Source organism: Athene cunicularia, assembly GCF_003259725.1.
Source record: "Athene cunicularia isolate RWA chromosome 3 unlocalized genomic scaffold, athCun1 chr3_part1, whole genome shotgun sequence".
Lineage (NCBI taxonomy): Eukaryota > Metazoa > Chordata > Aves > Strigiformes > Strigidae > Athene > Athene cunicularia.
This window is the reverse complement of record NW_020799097.1, coordinates 92,334,313-92,361,690: the sequence shown is the minus strand read 5'-3', so window position 1 is coordinate 92,361,690 and position 27,378 is coordinate 92,334,313. Positions and strand designations below refer to the sequence as shown.

Genomic DNA, 27,378 nt, shown 5'->3' with positions numbered 1-27,378 from the left:
GGCGGCGCGGGGAGCGCCCGGGCTGGCGAGGACGGCCGCTCTGCTGGGCCGGACCCGCCACCCCCAGCCCTCCCACCACGGACCCGAGGAAGGGCGGAGGAGGAGAAGGAGGTTATTTCTATGCAAAGCGCCGCTTGCGTCTTACTCCTGGCCCGATTTGCGCGGGCCGGTCCCCAATAAAGCCGTAGCAAAGTGTGGGCTCTGGTCTCTTTTCCTGGGGGGCCGGGCAGCCGGTTTCACCGCTGTTGCCGCCGCACCGAGAGGCACGGCCTTTTCCCAGCTCCAGCTGTCAGCCTGGGATTTCAGCTCCTGGGGGCCTTTGCCACTGGTAACTGGAAGGCCGGTGTCTGATGACACCTTTAGTAGAATGACCAACTGCTTTTCTTCACAGCACAGGCCAGAAACCTCTTTCTCAAGAAGAGACACGAGGCACTATCTGTATATCGAAAATAGATGGCTGCTTCTGTTCGCACTGTCTTTCATCTAACATGAACTAAGATTTTAATGCAAGTTCCCTGTTTGTTTCATATTACAGCTTTCATCATTTGTAATGTAAGCAAAAAGAGACTTTAATTATTATTCGTGGCTGGCAATACATGTTTAACAGTAATTAAAAAAAAAAAATTGAGGGTGAATGTGCAGCAGATGTGCAAATGCAAGAGGCCCTCAGATGGAAGGGGATTTGCCCTATCATTGGATTCAGCCCTTCTAGCACAGCACAGCTGATGATGTCTCTCACCACCATCCCACAGACTTGTCAGGTGTACTGCTTTCATGATCCACTGGTATTTTTAACACATAGATCATTAATATTAAGTCATAGTGAGGAGCAGCAGATACACCTGAGGAGTGCCTGGGGGGACTGAGTTGAGAAATCACAAATTGGTCTTTCAAATCCTGTTTTCTTTATGCCTTTTCTAATTTAAGTTACACACAGGGTTCAGACTTGACTTATCCCATGTTCTGCCATTGGTTGGGGAAACAAAAGGAAGTGTCCTTTATTTAATTTAATTGTACTGGAAAGAAAATAGTAGATTAAAGCACAATAATACATTTAACACTGCTAAGCCTCTCTCAGTAGCTCTCTGCAGCACTCTCTTAGCTTCTAGTTTTGGTCTCTTGTATGAATTCCAAATGATGCTATTTAAAGCCAAGCACCAAGTTTTTGGATTTACACATGTTCTACCATCCTCTGGTAAAAACCCTTCTGAGTTCTCACTATTCTTAACTGCTTCCTTGTGACTCTACAAATAAGATGCTGCATTTTGGTTTTGATTAACACAGCCTCTGCAGGTTCAAAGGCCTTTTCGCAGTAGACAGAGTTGCAAAGATAAAGCTTTGTTCCTTTGGGAGAACCATTAAGTCAGTCCATTCTCAGAAAGTGTTCTTATTACAGAGTCAGAAGTAGTCAGGTGATTTTTAAACACACAGAATTTTGTGAGCTGAAACTTTATTCACAAGAATAAAAATAAACACTAAGTGTAATGTTTATAGGGAATTGATAATCTTATGTCTTGTACAGTTAGATTCTGTGTTTTGTAAAACAAGGAAATACATGCAAATAAATATTAAATATAAGGTAACATCCATGAATTTATAAAACTATAGCAGCAGTGCTGGAAATAAAAGTTTTCACTTGCTATAAACTAGTTACATTATGTCCAGGTAAATTTATAGACACTTCTATTTAATGCTTCATGAAACAAGTTACCACAATAAGTGAGCATGAAGCTGAAAGGCAGAAGAAATAAAAATTCATACAGTTCATTTGTTCCAGTGCTTTGTGTCGTTTTGCTTACTGCATGCTACTCAAATAAATGCACATTATAAAATCTGAAGTAGAGATGGCATAAGTAACAACAAAGGCTTGTAAAAGGTTTTACTGAAGTAGATAAAGTATGATAGAGAAATTGGTGTTTAGGTCTTGCTAGAAGTATTTCTCAAAATGCACGATGACTGTAATTCTGCTTTGGTGGCAGTTACTTTCACGGAGTTGTTTCCTCAGTACTTAGAGGGGATTCAAGGTTTGAAGAAGTGAGAGCTTAATCAGAGAGGGGGGGGGGGAAATAATTCTACCACAGCCCTCTGCTTGGCTAAGATCTCACTTTGTCACCTCATTTTTCTCTTGGATTCTAACAAGGCAGAAGTTAGAGGTCAGTTTGACTTCTGGTGCTAGAGCTGTTCTTATGGGCCCTCAGTTCTTAAGTGACTTGGAGGGACAAGAGCAGCTTAGTGACTCAAAAGGCATGCCCATCTGCTGAAATAATCTTGTGACAGCAACTAAGTACAGGTTTGTTACCACACATAAAAATACTCTCAATTCCTATGTGTGTCCTCTTTTATTTGTTACATATACTTTTTCCAGCATAAGAGTGAGTTGAAACACTTCCTGTTGTCATAGCAAAACTATAATCTTGCTTACAGCTGCGCAAATAGCAGAAACTTTTTTTTTCAGGTTTGCATGCAACTAAGCAGGGCCCTGAAAAACTAGCACACAGTCTTGAATATTCATGAGAAAAATTCCCTCCAGTGTGCAGTACAGCTGTAAATTTAATCTGTCATCATGCTGCCTTTTCACCTACCAGTAACTAGCTTGTTCAGTCTTTTCCTATTCAAAGCACTTAGGGTAGATGTTAAATAGAAACATCAAGCATACTCTCTACGTACAGGAAGCTAATTACACTGTAGGACAGCAGTTAACATAGACGTGTAGTAGTCGGGTATTGTGTTGATGGTCACACAACAGAGAAGCTAGTTATTAAATTTACAGAAGAACCTGAGGTGCTTTGTGCCAAGGTCAGCTCTGCAACCGATGTCAGGAAGGGAAGGCCTAGAAACAGCCCACGTAGAAGCCAGCGTGTTAAATGTACATAAGCCAGCCTGAGAACTGTGGTGGATTTCTACAAACACATCTGACTTCCCCGCCTGGAGCTCAATTACAAGCATTATAGCAGGAGGAGATAACACATCCCCTCTAATTAAATTCTAACCTGATGATTGCAAAACTAATCCACCCTGTTGGCAATTTGGATTCTAATACAATGATTGAATAATACCATGCAAAGCAATCTAGCTTCAGGCAGGAAAGATGCTGAATTACATCCCAGAATATCTGGTCCACTTTCCTGGCAATGGGGACTGTGAATGCAAGTGCAAAAAGAGACTCAAAAATCATGTTTTTTTACCTCTCCTGAGTAGTCCGTCTGCTACGCCATGGAAGTTACTTATTACGCAAAGTCTATTGTCAGGGATATTTGCAGAGCTAGTCTTTGGCACATTGCCTCTTTGTTATAAAGGGAGCACAAACGCCCGCTGAGTAAAGCTATGTAAAGCTTGTTTTTAAGTGATGCAGTGGATCACATCCTGCTTGTAAAGATACCTCTGTTGCCCCAGCAGCTCTTGTAAACGTCAGGGAGGACAACATAAGTAGCAGTGTAGGTGCATGCACTGCAAGAGCCCTCGCAGTTTTAAACAGACAAAAGGCCGTTGAGTTTAGGAGAATGTTTCGGGGGCGACGTTTTGAATCCCGCTGATGGCCGGCAAGCAGAGGGAGGGCAGCCCAGCCCAGCCCAGCTCAGCCCAGCCCAGCTCAGCCCAGCCCAGGCGGGGGCCGGGCGCTGTCCGCTGTCCTGAACCCGCCACCGCCCTCCCGGCCGGCCGGAGGGGAAGTAAGGCACCCCCCTGCACGCCGCCCGGACTTCTCCAAGTACGTGAAGTCTGCTAAGAGAAGCTGTGGCTACAAGCTGACTTCTGTGTGTTTGCACTCACAGGAAGCAGAGTATAGCTTGGAAAGAAAATACCCTCTTGAAGCACAAGTCATCATCCTGTCCCTGTCAACACCTGCATGCCAAAGGGAGCAGCAGAGTACCATGTAAAAATGGAAGGGCTATGCATTCAGGGGATATTTCCATCCGTGTTGATAGAGATAACATGCACCTATTAATAGCAGAATAGGCCCCTACCAGATATTGGTTTTGTTGTTTGGTTTGGGGTTTTTTTTGTTTTTTTTGTTTTTTTTTTTTCCCCAAGTAAAGCTTAAAAAGAGCATTCAGAAATGTACACCACTCCACCTGCGGTATTGGTAGACCCTTCAGGATGCTGTTTGTCATCTACCCAGAAAACAGGCAAGCACATTTTCAACTTCAGCTTTGGGAAACTCTTACTACAAAACTGATTCTTCCCTAAAACGCAAGTTGTGTCCCACTAAGTTCTATTTTTTCTAAAACATCCCCACATAAGTCTGAATGTGTTTTTTGGCAATAATCATATTCTGTATCCTTGTAATTTAATCAGTCGATCACTCACCTCACCCACTCAACAGTAATAAGCCATTGACCCTGTGGTTTCAGACTGGATCAATGCTATGCTTAAGTTTTGGACACCTGGAGGCCTTGTGTGCAAACAGGAAGAAACTCTTAACTTACTTTAGACATGATCAATTTTTCCTCTGATGCGTTGATTACATTAGCAGATTGCTTTCCCTAGAAACCTTTGGCCAACAGCCTGCAGGCAATGAGCAGCATATCTCCTTAAGTTTCTTGCTGGAGATGACATACTTAAGCCACTTGCTTGGGTATTTAAGGGTTTTCAGGTATATTATACAGTTAATTGTTTTCAGTCTGATTCACTTGCAGAAATCTTAGCTGAATGTGGCCTGACAAGTGGCAGCATAGACACTACTGCCTACTGTGCCTCCACTACTGATGCTGTTGGCCGGACACTTCAGAGGTTTCATACTGCTGTCTCTCTGGACATACAAATGTTCCAACCTCCAGCGCTCCCAGCTTTTCCGAAACTCCATCTGAACCTAACAGAAGCAAAGAAGCAAACAAAAGGAATTTGTATACAACTAATCAGATCTTTAAATGACTCTATTACAAAAGAGCAAGGAAAAAATAAAGATACCATACTACTGAGAAAAGCTGGCAATGTTTTAAACCTGCAATATTACTGTTTCAAATTATCCAATTATCTCATTAGTCCATTGTAGGGTATTCCATATTTAAAATAATGAAAGCCTTCGCTTTTACTTGTAGAAATAAAGCTCTTTTATGCACCAGGAAATCTTATCTTCATTATTTTATTCTAATTTGTATTCAGCTGCAATATGGGCTGTACTCCATGCCTTACCAGTACTAACAAGCTGATTTTGCTTATCAGCCATGAAATGATTGAAAAGACTGGTTTCCTGCTCAATGCTGTCACCACATGTATTCTTAAGAGTTCTCTTTTAACTTCTGGTTTGATTTAAACAATATTATGTCTTAGATTATTTTTGTTCTTTGAATATTTACGGGTTTTTTATTCCATACAAAAATGAAGACTTATTCAGAATTGAAAAAACAACAATTAAGCATGTTAAAGACTGTATTCCCCCCCCTTTTTTTTAAAAATACCAATTACCAAAATCTCGTTCCAGATACTAGCTTTTTTAAAAGCTTCAGAATATGCTCATCTAGCCACAGGTTCTGAGTTTTAACTGTGTACTCATTTGGAAGTTTATCTAGGGTCTTGTAACTACTAAACAAAAACAGAATTTAGATCTTCCTGTTCCATGGGCAAAGTTATTGCCACTTGACTGAAGTAAGAACCTCCATTAGCTTTTAACACAAGGCAGATGACATAAAATTGAACCTTTTTTACTCTAGAAAAAGCCAGGAGTGCAGCTACAGTAATCAATTCATGATGATGTGTACTTTAGCCTGGAAGTAAGTTCACTATAGGTGGGTCACTCCATTGAGCCTTCTCTGGAGAGTTCTTTTTTGTTTCCTTTTAGGGTCCAGTACTGGCCACCAGGAGACTAAATAGGTTCATGGCAGTTCCAGTGCAGGCTTGTCATCATACTCCGGCTGCTGAAACCTTCATACTCTGAGGCAAAGTTCCTAGGGAACCAGCTACTGTCTGTCTCCTTTGCTCGTTCATTATGAAATGCTGAATATCTGGGAGGCAGCCCTAAAAAAAGGAGCAAAGCCTTACAAACCAATTGTCTTCCCTCAGTGGTTACCACTAGCAGTGCCTGTCAGCTCTGGACTCCAGCCCTTGTACTGACTATTGTTCTGGCAGGAACCAGCTGCAACTCAGCATTTCTGACAACAGAATGTGTCCCTCCAGTATCACAACCAAATGGGACAGAAAGAAAGATTCTGAGATAGAAGCTTGCATTTTACTGTGGTAACCGTGGGTCATACTGTCAAAAGCTGCACAAAGAGACCAGAAAAAGACAGCGTGTCTAGGACAGCTTGGCATAGAAGAATGAGGGGGAAAAGCCTGCTAAAGACAAAAAAGGAAATTATGAAATGCAGAGACCATACTGTCTACAGAAGAATAACAGTATTACCACCCCAGTACTTGGTACCTTTTGCAGGCATGGAAAACAGCTGGTTTAATAGGCAGCACTGGGAAAAAGCAGTTGTAGTCATTTACAGGCAGATCTGAAAGAAAGCACGAATGTACTTACTGACAGAATAAGTCAACGAGCAATAGGAATGGATATCTTAGAATCAAAGGGAAGAAATTTGTCTTCACTCTGGCTGGACATGACAGGCTGTATCCTAGAACTATAATACAAATAGCCTGCAAGACTGAGATCAGGTGAATGGGAAGACCTGAACAAAAGACTATTAGAGATGATGTCTTAGGAATGGATCTGAATGACAGAATATTAGTTTCCTCTCCAAAGGTTAGGAAAAGGGTAAAAAGCAGCTCTGCTGTCCATGCTGAATTGAGTTTTTGCCTAGACAGCTGTGAATGGATGACTGAGGGAATAGGTTAAGATATATTTTGTAAAGAGGCAGGTTTTGAGCACAGAAGTAGATCTACAGATCTTTTAGCAAAATAATTAACCTAGTAACTTGCATGTGTGGATAAGAGTTCCCTGTATAACTTATATCTGGGTAAAGGGAACCAAACCAAGAACAAAGCTTCCATGCATAAGGGGAAAAAAAGGAAAATTTTTATGTAGAGTATTTTGAAGAGGTATGAGAACTTGGAAAAGATGGTCATGGAGGTGAAAGGTGGAGAAGACTTCTCACAGAAAGCAGCTGATCGAGCTTAATGAAGATAATGGGCAAGGTTGTTGAGAGTGTGGCAATGAATCTGGAATCTGTTTACTAAAGAGTTACACTCTGGCAAAAAAAAATCTCAGCAAATCACAGTGAAAGAAAAGTAGGTTTGAAATGGGATAGAATGGAGCTGGTGGAGGAGTCCAGTGTACAGAGAATGAAAATAACTGAAAAAGGAAAGATTGGGCACTAAGTAAAAAAATTCAGAAGTGCTGGAGTCAGGACAGATTCTTTAAGGAGAGTGAACTGTACTTCCATTAAGACAGGAAGGAGGCAAAAAGGAGGAGCAAGACTACAGAAAATGAAACCTGCACCATCTTAAACTAATTCTGGTGGAAAGAGGCAGTATCTCTGTGGTTTGGTATATTTCTTACAGAAAGCAACACTAACTGCCAAAAATTGGTCATATTAAGCCCCACTCATTTTGCAAAGATTGTTGGTGATAACAGGCAATCTGATGAGACCCTGCTTTTGGCCTCAGAGCAGTATCAGAAAATCCAGAATCTTTCAGGTGAAATATGACTGAAATATGAACATATTGTAATGGTTTTTCCATAAGCAAATACTAGAAAAGGACATTAATATCGCTTCTATTTTAATTTCTACTCTTGGTCTGGCACCAGGACTTGCAAAAAATCTTTCATTCTGTATGGTTAAGGAAGAAGAAAAAAAAAAAAGGTCAGTGAGTTGTAGACAAAAATACAGACCATGTTGCAAACAATGATAATGTTTGTGCACATACAGTCTGTCAGAAGAAAAAGACTTACTAATTTAGTTTAGAAAAAAATGTCTCATATAGTTTAGAAAAGAAAGAGACTTTACCTAATCAAACTCTTTACATGGATTTATTTATGGATACTGATGACTGGGCTTGACAAAATCCTTCTCCCTTCTTTTAATGAGAGTTGGAACAAGCAGCTTTCTGTGAAGCTGAGCACACTGTTGTTATACTTTACAAATTACATTACAAAGGCAAGAGAACTATAGCACCAAGAGATTTGGAGTACCTTCTTAGAAATGTAGGTAGGCTACTTCACAGTGAGTTCCCTCAAATGAAACAAGCCTACTTTTTTCAACGTTTGTAATAAAGTTTAGGCTATGATGTATCTTTGGCCTTGTATTGCATAGAGGAAATTATTGGGCATTGCTTATGAGAGGCCTGGCTGCAGCTGCACAGGGGATGTATGAGCAAAAGCCAAAGTGAATCAAAAGAAATACATGATGCACCAGCAGACAGTGCTGCATTTCAGGATTAAATTACACCCGTAAAACTGTACAAGGAATTTGAAACAAATATTCTCTAACTCACGCTTAAGCAAAGCCTGCTGCTACCCATCTCTGACTTTCAGTACAATTAATACATTCACTTAAACTAAACCTTACCCACAAGCTAAAAAAGTGAACAGTTTCCTGCAGGGCTTAGTCCAGGATGCCTGCTGCTTTTCTGTTGACTCCAGCCTGGCCATAATGACACAAGTAGAACTTTTTTACATTGATTCCAATTCCTTGATGAGGCCTACCAATCAATAGGTGATCTTGAATTACCATGTCTTATTTAAAGGTAGATTTAGCATGAGTACAAAACGTGCCGATGTGCATTAAACTTAACAATGTGCTGCCAAATTAGCAGTGTTTGCTTCCCTTGCAAATCTGGCTGCTGAATGAATTAATAATAATAATAACTTAGAAGCTAACACTAGAGATTCCTGCAATACTGAAACAGAACAATACTCTTACCCTCAACAGGGCTTCAGCAGAAGCTACAGAAGAAGGTACTTGCAATCAATTCACTCAAAGCCGTAGCTACATTTCTTCTAGGCCTGTGGAAGAGCTCTCCACTCCACAAAGTTCTATTTGAATAAAAGTGCAGTGATATCTTCAAGTAGCTGGGCCACAGGGAAACCAAATTAAACCAAACTGTATGGACATTAGCCAAGAGGACTCTCCAACCTCACTAGCCAGTTGAGCTGAGTTCTCAGAATAAAACGGACTCTACTCCCACATTCACCAAAACAAGCAAATAAGAAGTACTAGGAGACAGATTACGAAGAGCAGCTATAATTCTTAATAACAAAAAACTTCAGCAGTGCAAACTATACAGTTGTAGACATGAAATCTTGCGAGTTGACTTGTTCACAAATAGAGGCCCTAAACTATACTGCTTGAATTCCTTCCAACAACATTTGTCTGAGTAGTTAGTTATCCTGTGTAGCTGTATAGAGGAGTAAAAAAAGTCAAAGTCCTGAACAAGGACAATTTAGCAGTTCAAGACCATTTTCAATTTTCTTTTCCTATAGCAGATGCTGATAAGGCAAATTGGAACAACTAGTGTTGCTCTTACCTCGTTATTGATGAAACAGTAGAGAATTGCAACCATCAGCCCCTGAAATCAACAAAGAACAGAAGAGCAGTGAGCAGAGCAGTTCCCTTGCTTTGCCAAATAAACTTACAGAGAGCTAGAGGCTCCACACTGGCATGTCCCATGTAAGATTGAAAGATTGGGGCAATCTGTAGTCCCTGGAAGCTCTGATGGCAGAGAGGAGGTTTGACCAAACCATGTCTCAAGCTCACAATCTTAAGAAAAAGGAAGTATACTGTTTTCTTCAATGTGTTATTTTCTTCTAAAGATTCCTTTCTCCTTCTTTTACCTTACCTGGTTTCGAGTTATAAACACTTCATAAGTGAACAATTCAGTGGTCTGAAATACAGCTCTGTGCTTGATAAACAGGGAATGAGTGGGTGAGCAGGGAAACTAGAAGAATAATGATTCCCTTAGACAAGGAGATTCTTTTGAAATGGCCTTACCTAAGGCAACAGCTAAATAAAAGTCACAGAAAACCTACATCCTTCTCACATGCAGTTGCAGCTGTAGACAGCTACCTCTCATAGCACAGATTTTCCAAGGAGTATCAAAAACTGGAGAAAGCACAGAATTTGCTTTCAGCAATGCCATTATACAATTACAGGAAATCACAGAAAATTTCATTATTACTTTGAGGTGTCCCATAGGAAGTAGATATTAATATGTGGATAGAAATACCAGTTTACTGTGGTAAATTTAAGACACTGAAAATAAGAGCACATAACACTACCATCTAACTTGGCTATTAAAAATTAGTCCTCATACCTTCCCTTCATAATCCTGTATTACCCAGTGCTAAATTGAGAAATATAAAGAACATTGAACATGCAATGAATGAGAGAGAAAACAGGTCCCCAAACAGCAGTTAAAAATATCTTATCCACATGGGCACAGTGTGAGTACTACCTGGAAAGAAGCAAAGGAGAGTTCAGTAAAAAGCTTCACAAAGCGCAGCATCCCTCTGGCATGCTCATCAGTAATAAAGGCAAAGATGACCTCATGGGTTCCCAGCAGTGGGATCAGAGTCAGTGTAGACTTGGCCAGCCTAAGATCGCAAACAAAGAAAAAAAACCAATGCCACTGAGTAGATCATTGTTGATCCCAATGATCTCTGGGAATCACTGTTTCTGCCTTCTGCTTCTGACACACTGTCAACTTTGCTAAGTCACTGTATCACTTTGTGTCGCAGGGTCCTCCTTCAGAGGCTGCAGGAATAAACCAACCAACCAAATAAATAAATAAATCCTCAAAACCTTAGTAAGTTGCTACAGGTTTTAACTGACCCTGCCACTCCACTTCCTACTGAGAGCAAAGCTCTGCATTCGGCTACTGGATGTATTTCACCTGGAAAGTCTTCCAAACTCAGGAGGCAGCCATGTGCTTACTTGTACCTGAGATATCTTCTTGTGTATCCCTTTCCCCATCTGTAAGTGGGAAAAATGACCAAAACCTACCTTGTTTATGATCTGAAATAAATGATCTATCAATAATTAGAATCTTTTAAAAATATCTTGGCAAAGAAAGGAGTACTTGCTATTTCCTCCCATCTCTGTGGTGTGTTAAATCTTCAAAACATTGTAACTAACCGTAACTGCAGAACACCTTATAAAAGCAGTTAAACTGTCTTAAAGTGAGTGATGACTCCATGATTTAAGCAGCAAGTTCAAAGACACAGCTAGCAAAGGAAAAAAGACAAACCAACCCCAAACCTGCCATTTTTCACCAGAGAGACAGAGCAATGCTCAGGGACACAACCACAGGAAAACATTCACAAGAATGGACCTTAGCTCTTTTGATAGAGATACACATTACACACCCAACAGGATAATGAGGCCTGTGTCTCACATGGGATCTTACAGGGCTATCCTGGGCCACAGGATCAATATCTCGCAACAACCTGTCTTGAAACAATTCCATAGGTACAAAAATCACTCAACTGTCAGTATTAGTAGATCTTGTGTGACCTAGGACTATAAGGCCGCTATCCAGGTTTGGAAGGGACCTCTGGAAGTCTCTGGTCCAACTCACAGCAGGTTACTCAGGGCTGTGTCCAGCCAAGTTTTGAGTATCTCCAAGGTCCCCCACATCCTCTCTAGGCCTCTCTTCCAGCAATTTTTTTTTTTTTTTTTTTTTACCTCTGACACACAATTGCAATTTCTCTTGCTATGATTTGTGACTTCTGCTCCTTGTCCTTTCACTGTGCACCTCTGAAAAGACTCCAGCTCCATCTTCTGTATAACCACCTTAGGTAGCTGAAGACTGCAATTAAATCCTTGCTTAGTCTTCTGTTCTCCAGAGTGAATAAGCTCTGTTTTCAGCACCTCCTTCTAATTCACCTGGTCCAGCCCCTGAAATAGCCTGGTGCATAACTGATGCAAGTCCCATGGGGTTGGAGGAACAGGACACAATGTTTTTCTTGTACTGGGGAGCCTCAACCTAGACACCAGAAGTGGTCCCACAAGTGCTGAAAGGGATCAGTCACTTCCCTTGGCATTCTGGCTATGCTTTTGCTAGAGCAGCCCAGTATACAGTCAGCCTATGCTGTCATAAGGCCACACTGCTGAATCATGTTCAACCTGTTCTCCCACATCCCTGGATCTTCTGTAAAGTTGCTGTCTTCCCAGTCAGTGCCCATCCTGTACTGCTGCATGGGGTGATTGCAAGGCTTCTGTCAGCCTATCCCCTGGCCTGCCAAAGTCCTTGATACACAAGGACCAAGGGATGGTGCATCAAAGCAACTATTGAAATTGAACAGTTTACACATACAGGTAGGCAGAAAAGCAGATCTCTAGTGGATCTAGGCAGACCACTGCGTCAGGGGATAGGGGGCTTGTTTAAATGAGCAGCTTATCAGCAAGTCTTGTGATGGAGGCTCTGCTCCACCACCACCTGCCTGAGATAGACAGAAGCAGGGGACTGATGCTGAATTGGCTCTGGAGACTGCCTGGGTAACAAAAGGGAGTTGTGTAGGTGTACAGCAATCACCTAGTTTATTTCATGAATGCCAGTTGTTCTAGATGGGATATTTGGAGAGCCCTGCCTTAAACAGGAAGCCATGCAAAATCCTGTGAACAGGCTTCCCAGGTAATTAAGACCTCCCTAATGAAAATCCTTTCCCTGAGCAAGGGGAGAAGTTTCTTCACAACTCCAGTCCTCCTGCAGACAAAAGGGATTTGCTGCCATACTGAACAGTGAGCTCTCTCTCTTCATCAAATGAGCAGACAACAGGAGAGAGGTGAAGGAAAGCTTGGTCTGGGAACAAGCCACTTTTCTCATTTCTATACACAAACATATCTATATTAGTGACTTTCTCGGGCACTTAGACGGGTACTTGTTTAAAATAACACGTTCCAACATGGCAGTTCTGTCTCTCCTCTACCCCAAATCTTTTCCAGTGTCTTTGAGCAGAAAAGAAGAGGGGGGGAAATTCTGATACAGGAATCTCTGACTACTGGTCTTGTTATCATCAGAAGCATACCAATGAACTGAACTCTTCCAGGTAATAGACTTCCCCAAAGCTTCTGGCTATAACCACCACCCTCTGGACAGATGTCCTGGTTCAGCCAGGATAGAGTAAAGTTTTCCCCAGCAGAGAGAGAGAGGGAAAGGATCTCCAGCCGGGTTATTCATACCATGCTGACATCAGGTCCAGGGGCGGAGCCTTTTTACTTTCGCTTCTGTTTTGGGGTTTTGCCATACACATGGTGGGTTTGCTCCTTGATCATTTAGCAGTATTTCTCTGTATATCTTTTGTCTTGTTCACTGTTATTGCTGTTTATTGTTGTTACCATTGATACTGTTGTTATTCAGATTGTTCTATCACTCTGTTGCATTAAATTTCTTGTTATTTTAGCCGGGGTCTGCATTTAACTTCTAGCCCGACTGGCACGGGTGGGGGAGGGGCAACAGCCACGTGCGCTCTCATCCCAGCAAGGATTAAACCTTGCACAACAGACAACCAAGACTATAGTCTTCAGCAGTGAAGAAGGCTCTGTTGCTGGGTAAATCCTTTTCTCATAAAGCCTTTCTTTTTACACAACACATTTTTGAACATGCAACATGAAGAAATAAATGAACATGCACCTCCAGAAATGGCTCATCTGCATCAAACCTTCCTGCTGCATGCAGAAGTCATGAGGGCAAGGGCTTTCTCACTTGACAGGTAAATTTATGGTCAGGCTTTTAAATCGCTTCAAGCCATCAGAACTGGAAAATACACCTCCCCCCCTTCCAACACTGCAAATTTTACCCTGGCAAATAAAGGTCACATATTAAAAAAAAAAAAAAAGTAGGTATGAAAGCAAAGCCTACAGCTCATTAGAACGAGTCATTTTCTCTGCTTTGAGCTCTAAACATGCATTAGGATTTCCAAAATTTCACGTGAGGTAAAGAAGGTACGAGGCAACCTTATACTCTGATGATAGTGCATCAAAATACATGCCGTGTCTAACTTAGAAGGCTGCAGCGTTGAAATACCCAGCTTCAAGCTAGGTAAGTCAACTGTCAGTAGCAGTCCAGGTACCACAGCATGTAGCTCCACACTGGTTAATTCAATAGATAATTTGTTCTTTCTACATTATTTTTCAGAGGGCAATACAGAAGTATTCTCCAAGATGCAGAAATAAAGGATGTGACCATGAATCTTAACAAGATGATTAAATAACAGGAAGAATACCGACACGGACAGAGTGAAATCTGCAAAATAAAAATTGAACATTTCTGTGATAACCTTGAGATCTCATGAAACATCCTACGCATTAAAGTTTGAAAGTTTGCCAATAACAACTGGCAAGAAGAACAAGGAGCAACACTCAAAGTGACCCCTGTCTTGATCTTAATTTAAGTTAAAGCTTTTATTTCTATCACTCATTTTTTTCAAATTAGAATATTTCAGTAGGAAGGGACCTACAATGATCATCTAATTTAACTGCCTGACCAATTCAGGGCTGACAAAAACTTAAGCCATATTACTAAGGGCATTGTCCAAATGCCTCTTAAACCCTGACAGGCATGGGGCATCAACCACCTTCCTCGGAAGCCTGTTCCAGTGTCTGACTTGGTAGAGAAATGCTTCCTAATGTCCAGTTGAAACCTCCCCTGGTGCAGCTCTAAACCATTCCCACATGTCCTATCACTGGATACCAGGGAGAAGATCTCAGCACCTTCCTCTCCACCTCCCCTCCCCAGGAAGCTGTAGAGAGCGATGAGGTCACCCCTCAGCCTCCTTTTCTCCAAACTAGACAAGTCCCAAGTCCTTAGCGGCTCCTCATAGGACATTCCTTCCAGCCCTTTCACCAGCTTTGTTGTCTTCTTCTGGATGCATTCAAGGACCTTAACATCCAGTACTTGCATATGCTTCAAGTATTAAAAAACTTAACTACCTGAAAGAAGGTTGCAGGGAGATGGGGATGAGTCTCTTTAACCAAGTAACAAACATGGTGTAGTTGGGAATATGGAATATGGTGTAGTTGGGAACTATCAGTGTTAGGTTAATGGTTGGACTAGATGATCTTCAAAGGTCTTTTCCAACCTATTAGATGATTCTGTGATATCTGCTTAATTAATATTCATCCAGTATTATGGAATACTGTAAAGGGACAAACTCAGAGATCAAGCCTTTCGTTTATCTATAACACAAGTATAACACCTGCCCTGGCTTCACCAGGAGGCTCCTCCGGGGACTGACTGTCCAAGCAGACATACAGGTCTGTGTGACACCACAGCCGTGCGTTACTCAAGGCCTGTGATCTTTAACCACTTTTGTCAATACACTCCTTTCATGTACCTCCTTGTCTATTTCCATTTTGATGGGCACAAAAAGTATCAGACACCATATGACATACCTGCATTTTATGTCAGTTTTGCACATCAAATTAGCTTGTAGTTTGGAGATGATGATGCATATGACTCTGATAAAGATCAGGAAATTTACCTGAAGAAATGAAAAAAGGATATCATCATCACAAAACACATGTGTATAAGTGTTCAAAAAAGCTGGTTTGTGTTTGCATGTGTGGGTCCCTCTGCATCCTGTTACTCTGCTGCTGCAGAATTTGCCATGGAACTCGATTCCTTGCTAAGGAATTGTGCTCTGAATAGATCTGCTGAGAATGCACAAGTCACCTTTGAAAATGTAGGCAGTTCACTAAACAAAGCAGGGGAGCTTATCAACATGTCTGGGGAGTGAGACACAATAAAGGTGTGGGCTGTCCCATTTGCCTCCTCTGGAGGTCTGAGACTGACGCGGTATTGTGGCTGCAGAACGGGGCACTTCTGCACACAATTTGTTGCTCTTCTGTAGCCCAGTACCTGAAATATCGTATTCTGCCTCCCTGTACTACCTGCCATAGCTTTCTGCACACAGGGGAGTTAAATGGATTGCTGAGGCATCCTGTTGTGTTATCATGTGCTGCCACTACAACATGACAGCATATGGCCAGATAAAACAAACAAAATGCTGGTTGGGAATTCCAGTGACAGAAACAAATTTGGTTTCATAAAATCACATTTCTGAATGAAAATGTCAGTACCCTCAAAGGTTATTATCCTTTGGACATACAAAGAGCAAATGTCCACATGGCTGTTGTGTACTGTACTACCTTCTGTTCTCATGGAAATCTGCCAGCTTGCTGCACGCACCCCATACTCACCCCAATGGCGATGAGAATGGGCAGTCTGATGATCAACCAGTAATTCATGTTATAGTTTCTGGTCCAGCAACTAGGAAGATGGCAATAAGGAGGAGACAAGAAGAAAAAGTTTCAGTACATTACTAACATCTCTCACTTTTCATTCTCTCACAGCAGTGCAGATGGGAAATGATATTGAGGACTAGATACCAGGAAAGCACATCATGCTGACATGGAAACAGATGCAGTTGCTTCTTAGAAACACTGAATGCTTTGTACTGTTGCAGCTATCATAATCCAACTGGATACTACTCGACAGCCTTTCTTGCCCACTAATGGATAGCTCTCCTCCACAATTTGCTATGAATTATCATCAGCTGATTGTGAAGATTTAGTCCATTAAAGTCAAGGTCAAATTAGTCATGTGGCTGAAAGGAGAAGGGGGGAAATCTGCTTGAGCCAGACTTTTCCTACATGACTCCTATCCTCTTCCTTCTGCGTTATTTTTTATTATTCTTCAGTCTCCAATGTCAGGTCATCTTATTTTTTAACTGTTTTTTAGTTCTTTATCCCATTACCTACCATCACTTTTCTTGTATCAATATTTAGAACAGTAATTATTTGTCCTTATTTTCAAAAAAGACCTACTAATTTAAACCAGGAGAAAGCAATTAAGCAGCAAACCTCAGTTCCTTCAGTGTATATATGCAGGTTTCAGGCCCAAAGGGAGTTTTAAAAGTTGTAAGCACGTAAAATGAAAGATGGGAGTAATAATTCCCAACTTTTGTTAGCCAGCTGAGCCTTTTGCCAAGTAGCTAACGTGGTGCAGGCAGTATCATACTTCACTCTCCCATAAGTCTCATTTTAGCTTTTTAAATTCTTGAGTCTTTGAGCACTACTGGAGAACAATCACAAGAAAAGCGATGCCTGAAAGCCACAGTTCAGGGCCACTGATTTAAAGTGAACTTTACACTGCAGGGTTTGTACACCTAGTTCTTTTAGGTCCCACCCTGGTCACAGCCAGCCACCCCTGACTGTACGATGGGCCACGTGTGTGCACAATGGCCCAGGGTGTTGGGGCACTGTTCTCATGCCACTTCACTTGTTGCTGCAGTGACAGCATTCTCAATATTTCTATGAAATAACTTTGCTAGCCTCCTGCTATATTGCTCAGCATTACTCAAAAGCAACAGTCATCAGTAAAGCCAGTGGGTTTCTGAGCCACACAGGCTGTGAAACAAACTATGAAACAGCACTACAGAAAACATAGGTTCCTTCACAAAATGAGTTTCTCTTAATCTCCAAATCTCGTCTTCCAAAACATATATGCTCAACTTTCCTGAAGGTTCCTTAATAAGCCTATGAAACTTCAGCTTGGGTGATGTTGGTGGAAAGTAAGCTCTCCCCGACCTTGTAATGGGACAGTTAACTTCAGAGAAACTACCAAACCATGCAGCACGTGGTAGGGATCCATGATACACCACCACACCCACATGTGCTCACACACTAGAGAGGAAAGTGAAGCAGCTTGGCTGTGACAATTCCATATTCCCTTGCAGGTACTGCAAGCCTGAGAAGGGCTCAGGATTTAATTTCTCATTTCAATTTCAGTTTAATGCAAATAACAAGTATATTATTGCAACCAGCAGCTCCAAACTACAATTCAATTGTATTTTAGATACTGGAGAAAGAAGGTGCACATATTATGTGCAGTCAGCGTACCTGAGCTGGAATCTGAGTAACAGAAGAACTTCTTAATTGGTACGTGTGACTGGGAGCCAGCTTCATGGAGCCTTTAAAATCAATTTTCTTTGAACCCCTCAAGACCAGCAGGATAATAGGAATGGCTGGAAGTGGAGTTCTGATTTTCTGACTAGCTGCAGTGGAAGCAGAGGCAATTTTAAAATTTCCTGATAATGATGGAGGCTGAGAAATGATTCTTTACATTAGCTCTGCTACATTTCTCTGTGTGTTAATTTGCTTCCTGTGGCACAGAGCAGTTTTAGCTACTTTTAGATTTATACAAATATGTGCAATAAAAAAGCCATTACAGCCCAATTAAAGTGTCACAGCTATTAAAGTGTCCAAAAAATAAAATTGATATATCTGTACATGATTTCTTGTCCATTTGTGCTTTCTGGGATTGCCACACTAATAAATATACCAACATCTATTGTGTTTGGGATCTATCCCTGCAGTTTGCTCAGCATCACTCAGAAGATGCTTGGCAACTAATAGCCTCAGAGCTTTAAATGGAGAATTGTTCCAGTGAAACAAATGCTACTGGGAAGTTTCTGCCTTTGCTTACCAATCTGGTATTCTTTTTCTAAAAATGAAAACATGGATATTTTACCTTGAAGAGGTACAGCTGAACAGCTCAATTTTTTAAAAGGATTGTAGGCTGGCTGTCTTGCTCCCATAACCAATTGCAGATAGAAACAAAGATAAGTATCAGCTCTTTAGGCACAGTCTAATAACTGAGCAGCACAGCTTGCCTTTAATTTTATTTGTAATCTAGACAAAAGTCTTTTTCAATTGCTCACTTTTTAGAACAGTAACTGCTTTCTAAAGGAGTTTAAACTTTCACATGTAAGGAAAGAAGAGGCTAGCCTGCAAGTCAGTCTTGCAGGCTTCTGTCCTTCACTCAAATGGCTGCGTTCGCAGGACTGCCTCCAATTCCCAGCCCTGACCACATTTACTTCAAGTTGTTCCTCATAGCCAGGGAAGTAGTTAAGTCACAAATGCAATTTACAGCCCGCTGCACACCCATGGTGACAGCGCTATGGCAAACAGCACGAAAGATATCCCTGGCTGCTCCAGCAAATGCCTGCCCAAGGCACAGAAATTGCCTTTCAGAGAAGCTGCTGCACGTGGTTATTTATTACTGTATTTTACAAATATTTATACAAGATTTAGAAGATTCAATAAGGTGCAAAATTGGCCCATTTAAGGTCTGCTGAAGGCAGTGAGTGACAGTTTTCCTTAATAGAAAACATAAATCAGATCTGAGCACCACATAATGTAGAAGGCTCAGCATGAGCACTTTGAATACATTTTCTACATCAATGGGAAGATATGCCCATGGAACATCACTTGTTCAGAGGCCACATGTTCTCTATACCTATTCAGATAATTTCAACAAAACTTGCAACACATCAATGTGGCCACAATCTTGCTACAGAATATTATCAAGTCAACCTTGAAAAGAAAATTTGCAAAATCCTAGCATTGCTTAAGCCAGAGAAGACAGCTTTGACTGAACTGATTCAGTACTATGAAAGACACTTTTAAAAAGCTGGTTCTTAACACTCATGAACACCAGAAAAAAAGTCTGGGGATGGCTCTGACTTTACTTAATTTTCACACTGCAGAATTTCTCCAGCAAGGATTGTGTCTGGGGGAGGGGGAAAAAAAATGAAAAAAGGAACCTCTACAAAAGTGCTGGCTGGGTTGTTTGGAAACTAATTGGAAGACCCAATAAGCAGTACATTTAGAATAAAAAGGAAATAGCAAATAGTCATTTATTTCATCACAAAGAAATCTACCCAAATATTTCCAGGCAGTCATTGTCACTAAGAAGAAGCCACTTTCCTCCCTTTTTTAAAAAAACAAAACAAAACAAACAAACAACAAGCTACAAGACTATTTAATACATAAAGCATATATAAAGACAATTTTTCAGAACAGCCACTATGGTAAAAGTGGACAAAAAGTATTTTATGTTTTGCAGCCATCTTGTGTGTGGTACAGTTGACATCAGCAAGACTAACGTAAGCAGACAATGTGCCTTTATTTTAAGAAGATCTAAATAATGAAAACGTAAACAAGAACAGGCAATCACATCTCTGCTGCTAGGCATAAGCTAACCACTACAAATTGCAGGCAGAATCCTGTGGGAGGTTTCTGCCTTCCTCTGAAGCGTAACTGTAAAGGCTACTGCCAAAGGCACAGTATCAGAAGTGGTCTTGGTTGGGTATGATGACTTCTACTGTTGATACTGTAACTACAGAAAAACAAAACATACCTTTCCTTGACCTGCAAAAGGATAGATTCATTCAGACATGCAGAAAATTCTGATCAGAAAGAAACATATGCTCTTTTCTGAAATGTTATGCAAGACCTTCAGACAAAACAGAAGCAATTATGTGATGTTTCAGCACATTGCCAAAGCAAACCACACTGAACAGAAAGCAAACAATGACCTGCCAGTGCACACATACAGCGCAAACGAGATATCTAGAAAAATCAGAACTAAACCAACCCCTCATCTTCATAAAGGTACTTGACAGTTCCCCAGAGGATAACAAACAGCATTGGTACACCTGGGAAGAGAGGAGACAAGGTTGACACTGACATTAAGAGACAAGGAAAAGCAGAGAGAAGGACAAATCCCCCAAATAATGATGAGCAACATAATTAAGTGGTGGCAGGGCTGCAGCTCCTACCCAGCAAGATGGCTGTGAGGGTGGAGGAGGAATCTAACCTGCAAGTAAATACCTGTAACTTACTTTGCCTGGGCCCCCACCTAGCTCCTAACAGGCATGAAAATGAGTAACAGACCATGACCTGCATACTTGGCATATATCACCTTTTCCATTGGAAGTTTCATGGAGGGGCCAAGGGAATGAAATTTCTGGAAGCTCTGCTAGCCTCTATATTCATGCTAGAGAGGAGCACAATGTGCTCTGACTCAAACCTTTGCATCCACATTTCTGCCTGTGGGTCAGCTATGCTATACTGAGGCAGCACCAAGCTCAGGCTGTGTATCAGCATCAGGGCTGGAGCACACTGAGCTCACATACCCCTGATGGCAGAGGGGAGTGTGGGTACATGACAGGTAGCAACTGCACTCAGGTCTGCCCTGCAGAGAAGCCCCAAGTTCGGGCTCCAGTACTGACATGGACCTGAATGGCTGCATCAAAGACAGCAGATGCATCTGGTCTTGAGAAAAGGCTTTGTCCTATGCTTGCCCAACAGTGCATGTGCTACAGTTGGTCAGTTTATCTGGGGTGTAAGGGGAAGAGAGAAAAGCCAAGTAAGCTGGTAGTCATTACTTCCTTTACAATGTCAAAGGCTCTCAAATTTATTTCTTTCATTTATGAAAAGCCTAGGTCTTAAAAATAATTTTAAAATGCATCTACCAACCAATATTAAGTACAGAGAATGCCAAAAAAGCCCACAATGAAGGAGAGCAGCTTGAGACATAACAAGCAGGATGAGGAATTTCTGCCTAAGAATGGATCAAGATGGTCTAATTGCTCTGTGTATCTCCTTGGACAGTACATGTATGTACATTATATAGGAAGGGCTTTGTTACTGAATTTTTAAGAACCAATATAGTAAGGGATCATAAGAACATCAATGTGCAGCAGTAAGCACTGCGCAGGGCAAATACACAGTTCCTAAAAGCAGAAGACACAGGGAAATCAGTGATCCCTTGCAGTCTGAAAATCTACAAGCAGTATCTGTAGTGAGTATTATCAGTAAAACCCTTGTCTCTTCCTCTACTGTGTTCTTTCTTTACTATCAGAACAGCTAAATACTACAGACATGAAAGACAAATTATTCTGCTTAATCAGTTAAAAAAAAGAGAGAATAAAGAGTATCAAGAAAAAGATACCACTAATCAGAATAATAGCAAAGATAATGAATTGAGTAGAGATTATTGGGGCAAGTGTTTGAACATGTTCCACAGATGTACCTAATACTGAGAGTACACAACATTTTGGGAGCAAAGTTACTGAGAACTCTGTGCTGCTTTTATAGTGGCACAAGAGATTAAGAACAGGCTTATTGCAAATCACTTCCAAACACAAATGAGCATTTGATTCACAGAAACTAATTATAGTTTGAATTATTTCTTTCTTGACTTTGCTGAGAATTGAGACATCTTAATATGAAAACTTACAGGATAAGACACAAACACTAAGGCTGTATGTCAGTGGAGGGAACCAATACATTGAGTGGTAACAATAACGATTTGTGGATATCTCCATCTTCTGGATACATCAGAAATCTCTCCATATTTAATCACATTAAATTTGAATTGAGAATCTGTTATTAATATTACATTTCAGAAGAGCCTAGCTAGGGAGAGGCTGGTATTGAACTGCATCAGCATCCTGCTATACAAGTATTACACAAATGAATAGGCAGTATGTACAAGGTGACTTGTTCAACATTCTCTGCCCACTCCCACTTGTGATACAGACCCTTGGTGCCTTGGTATTGCAACACCATGAGTCACATTATTTTCACATTTTAATCTGAGACACCAAAACTTAACAGTGCAATACATACAGGTAAGCTTTGAATATCAGTGCAAATTCTACAGGGATACCATCTGACATCTACCAAATTTGGAAGGTCGTCTCCTAAGAAATAGGTGGATCTGAGAACTGTCTGGGACACTCTCAGGACATGGGAATGTATCCAGTTTTGCAAAGCCCTAGTCAAGATCTAAAGTGGAGACTGCCCCAAGAACATTTCCTAATCCACCTCAAGCCTGTAGAAGTCATTCACAATAGCAAAAGAGCAAGTCTGCAGCATCTCTGCAACAACTATAGCTTGCAAGAATCACTGACATTCTCCATAGGTTAATTTACAATCTTGATACCTAGTTAACCTGCATTAAATGGCACAAATGCCAAGTGTTATTCTGGTTACTTCACTCCATAAAAGAAATCTGGCTGGCTTGAGTAGGCAGTGAAAGCAAACTGTATAATTTCCTTGAACAAACTCATGAACAGAATCAGCATTGTATTCCAGTTCTGGTCTCCCAACATGGAGCTCTGTTGAGGCATGTAAGTTTCTGTCCTATACCTCTTTGTCTTGCCGCTGCTATTCAGAGAATATTATATTACATTAATATTATATTAACATTATATTAACATTATATTAACATTATATTAACATTATATTAACATTATATTATATTATATTATATTATATTATATTATATTATATTATATTATATTATATTATATTATATTATATTATATTATATACGATATCTGAGAAAAAACTTGCACCCATTTATAGGATGCACTTAATTTAAGATATAGGCTGAACTTATTCTGGTTTTGCTCTTTGTCATACAGAAATCTCTGAGATTGATCTTTTCTCAGATTAACTGACCACAGAAAGGTCTCTGAAATGGTAATATCTCCTTCTGTACTGCATCACTGCTGAAGATGGCAGAAACTGCAACAGCCTGCTCATAATAGCCTCTGCCATGTTAATCCTTGCAGGCTGATAACCGAACAAAAATCTTTGAACACTAGACAGTGATGAGGGAATCTGTCAAGTGTACTAGGAAATAAGCATGCTGACAGCTAGCTAATAAAGTTCAACTTCAAATGATAGCAGATAGGGCATCTGAATTATAGGCTGCAACAATAATATATATTATAGATGATGAGAACGTAACAGAACTGCCAAATCAACTAGCTTAACACCCCACTCCATAAATAAAGAGCATAACCCACTTATTTTCACTCTAGCTTACATATTCTACACCTGGCCAGGTGTCTGCATAGTAAGGAAAAAAAAGGCTGGAAAACCAGGCATTATCCAGAATGATAATAGGATGGGTAGATAAGAGAAGAAAACTGAGAAGTTCTGCACAGGAGCCACTGTTTGGTTGACATTTTCACACTGCCCCACTGTCCCTAATGGCCAGAGAAAAGAACAATTTGTGGAGCTGCTAATGGCAGTTACCACGTCCTGATAACAGCATGTACAAATCAGTCTCTTCATTTAATGGGTCTGAGATATTTTGGGACCAGAACAGAAAAGCTCAGGCTTGTTCTGGAGTCCATGAAAGGTGTCACCAGATGGTGCTATTCCACGCCGTCTTCTTTCCCTTACCTCGATGTGCAAGCAAGTTTTCCTTTTTAGAGACACGCGGTAGTTCTAGCTTTGCATTGTACCACATCTTACGTAAACGAAATTTCAGGGAAGAAAGATGTGTGAGGGGCAAGAGAGGCTCCCCTCATTCTTACGTGCTGATTAGAGATTCTTCCTGAAGTAAACTTGTCTCTGTAGGACCAGAGCACTGCCATCCTGCCAAGGGCACCCTTCAATAAGGACATATTCTGAATACAGCATTTTAGGACCGATCAGTTTGTGTATAAGGTCATATTTCAGATGTAACCTGACATTGCTAGTTTCCACGTGGTGAGAGGTTCAACCTCTGAGACAATCAGACACACAAACCAGAAGGACACTACTGCCACCAGAACTCCAATCCTCCTTCTCAGAAATCATCCAGGATGGTCTGACTTGATCAACTGCTTGAAGTATGAATGCGAGAGGTATGTGATGGGGAACTGAAAGAAGTGATAAATACATATGACCAGATGTAGAAAGAGCAAGAGCACTGAAGATGTGAGAAGATTAAATGTTTTTCTTTCTAAGAAAGGAAAAACATGAAAGAGTTTAATCTAGAAGACAAAGAGTGAAGAGAATGAAGAGAAACTCCTCACAGATGCACTTCCTACCAAGATCAGTCTGGACACAAAATCTATTTTCACACCATTGTCTGAAACACAGTTTTCATTTGAAAACAGACAAGAACTGTTCAGTGCAATGAATGCGTCCTGTTGCTACACCGAGTTCATACTGGACTTGAGAAGAAAGATTTCTTACTCGCTTTGCTCTAGTCACATCTTCCTTGAAATCAGGACGTATATTTTGACACCCTAGCCAGGCTCCCTGCCATTAACAGCTTCATTCCCTCAAAGTATTCTTCCTTAGAGCAAGTTTGGAAGGAAAGGGATTATTTATTTTTTATGGCGGTTTCCCTGCTGCAAGTGCAGCTGGGTGTAAAATTGCCATAGAAGCTCAGAGATTGTTTAGCTTTTTATTAACATTTTCTTCTTAGCCTTTCGTTCTGAAAATTACCTCTTGTCAATCTTCTCGCCTGAATGTCACACACAGTCACTGTGGGACGTTGCTGCTGATGTTTTTCCATTCCTCCCTGCTTCTGAATGTGAACAGGTCCTTTTTCTACTAAGGGCTGCTGAAAGATGCATACAGCAGCATGACAGTATAAACTGCTCTTCTCTGGAGACTACTTTGTACAGCACTGACACAGCTGCTTGAAGTCAATGTCAAGCTCAGTGTCTCTTCACTTGGGCTCAGATACGATGAACACTGAGTTGGTGTCCTGGACACCGTGATTAAGCACGGTCTGAACATCATTTTTTTTGTTTTGTTTCTTGGAATCATCTTGATCTCTGTAGTTACTTTGTTTTCATTCCCCTTTTTTTCTGCAAATGTTTTGCTTTCTCTAGAAGGTGAGATCCACGGTCAAGGATTTCTCATATGTCAGAGGAAGGAAGCACCAGGTACTGGCAATGTATAGCAACAGTTGTTTTTTTGTGTGGGTTTTTTTTTTGTTTTGTTTTGTTTTGTTTTGGGTTTTTTTTGTTTTTTTTGTTTTTTTTTTCTGCAGGCGATAATGAATATCTGAATCAAGATCCTCTTTAGCTGCTGCTGTGCTGACCTCCAGGCTCTGCCACTAGCTGATTAAGAACTTTGTTTGTTGATGCTGTTAGTGTTTCTGCTTCCCCACCCCCCCAGCTTTGAAAATGGCATAAAGCATTGTTTTTGCAGTAAGATATGTGGATCTCAGGATTGAGACAAATGCATGGAAGTCTGCTTTTACAAATAAAAAGAATACATAAGCAAGACATTTTCCACATTAAATTAAATAGGAAAAAATTTAAGACTGCCATCTCAAAGCCTAGTATGGCATGAAATCTCAGCAAGGAAGTGGCCATTACAGGAACAGAGTTACCTCACAAGTGATTAGGAAGGTTTACAGAACCCTATCAGTATAAATGGTGTCGACTTTTCTAGCTTTTGCAAAGTACAAAAGCATGAGATAAACAGATCTTTTCCCTTATAAAAGACTTCAACAGCAAAGAATATTTACTAATTTGAACTGATACTAAATGGACTACCATCTAATAACATTAAGAACTGACCTGAAATTATCATATAGCATACTTGGGAAATACTTATTCATTCACCTTTACGCCCCTCACTGACTGCTAACTGATCCTAGGCAAACACTGACAACGGTATCTTTTACATGCTTCTATTTGAAGAGCAGGTTTCCCTTTCTGTATTTTGAATTGAGATGAACTTATGTTAGACATAAAATGGGAGTATTTTTTTATTTACACAATTATGCGGGCTTTCTCCCCTGTTATGACTATATAGCATTATTTAATATAGCAGTCTAAAAGCTTGGAGAGAAATAGGTACTGGGAGATTTCTACCTATTTGAAAGCTCACCCTTACATTACAGTTTTGCTTAGGATTACCAGAGGAAATCTGCTCTAGTTTCTTGTTTGTTCTGAGACCCATTGTTCCTCCTAAGAAGTACAACAAGGCAAATATAACTGAGAGTATGTGCAAACACTAAGGTGGACAAAAAAACCTCGACAAGAATACAGTTTTATTCATATGTACATTTGAGAGAAGTACAAGTAGAAAACACATGTGATCACATGTGGGACTGCAGAAGCTATTCAGACAGCGAAAACAATACCATATGATCTATGAGTGATCACAAAGTTCAGTTATAATTAGATAAAATAACATCATGACTAACACCCATAAGTTTGTGAACAATACATGTACAAATTTTAAAACATAAATATAGATCAAATGATGAGTAACGAACAAGTTAAAAAAAATATCCTGTAAGAGGACAATTAATTAATAGAACAAAAGGTCAGGGTATCAGATCAGCTCTGACAGCCAAATAAGTTTGGGTTTTTTGATCCAGCTTTATTTTTACAGTTGATAAACTAGTTCAAAGAGCAGGACTCTCTCAGCTCAGACAGGAGTCTACTGTTCCTCTGACGCTTCGGCATTACACAAAAAAAAAAAAAAAAAAAAAAATCTTCTGAGCATTGCATAGAGCAGAAAGGCACCTGGCAAGAGACCTGAGCACCCCAAAAATAGAATCACCAGTGAAGAAGCAAAAAAGAAATAGTGGAGAAAATCTTCATAACTTTCCACTTGTTAGACAAAACTGTTATCTGGCATAGCTTATCTGGGAGCACTGAAATAGTAGATGATTCTGCATTTGAAGATAGAAAATCATTGGCAAGGTTTGCACATGCAGCCATGGCTGCATGTGCAAGAAATGGTACAGATGAGGGTTGAATGGCACAGGCAGAGGTTTTCTAGGAAGTTGGATATATGGGTTTCATCCACGTGCCAAGTTCTGGCATTGCCACTCATTTCCACAAACTCATCCAGAAATTCAGTATACAGTAGCAAAACTTCCACCGTAAAGGAAGAACAA

At 40.6% G+C, this 27,378-nt stretch overlaps 1 protein-coding gene across 2 annotated transcripts in view; it reads right to left on the bottom strand.

Moving 5' to 3' along the window:
• Positions 1 to 4,015: 4,015 nt before the first annotated feature.
• Positions 4,016 to 27,378, bottom strand: part of GLP1R (glucagon like peptide 1 receptor) — a 58,274-nt gene continuing 34,911 nt past the window's right edge. For both annotated transcript variants that reach the window (XM_026846065.1, XM_026846067.1), the window contains 6 exons: positions 20,314 to 20,374; positions 16,074 to 16,143; positions 15,267 to 15,355; positions 10,330 to 10,468; positions 9,403 to 9,444; positions 4,016 to 4,807 (listed from right to left, as the gene is read on the bottom strand). In XM_026846065.1, coding sequence (XP_026701866.1) covers positions 4,640 to 4,807; positions 9,403 to 9,444; positions 10,330 to 10,468; positions 15,267 to 15,355; positions 16,074 to 16,143; positions 20,314 to 20,374 — 569 coding nt within the window. In that variant the 3' untranslated portion in view covers positions 4,016 to 4,639. The remainder of the gene's footprint in view (positions 4,808 to 9,402; positions 9,445 to 10,329; positions 10,469 to 15,266; positions 15,356 to 16,073; positions 16,144 to 20,313; positions 20,375 to 27,378) is intronic.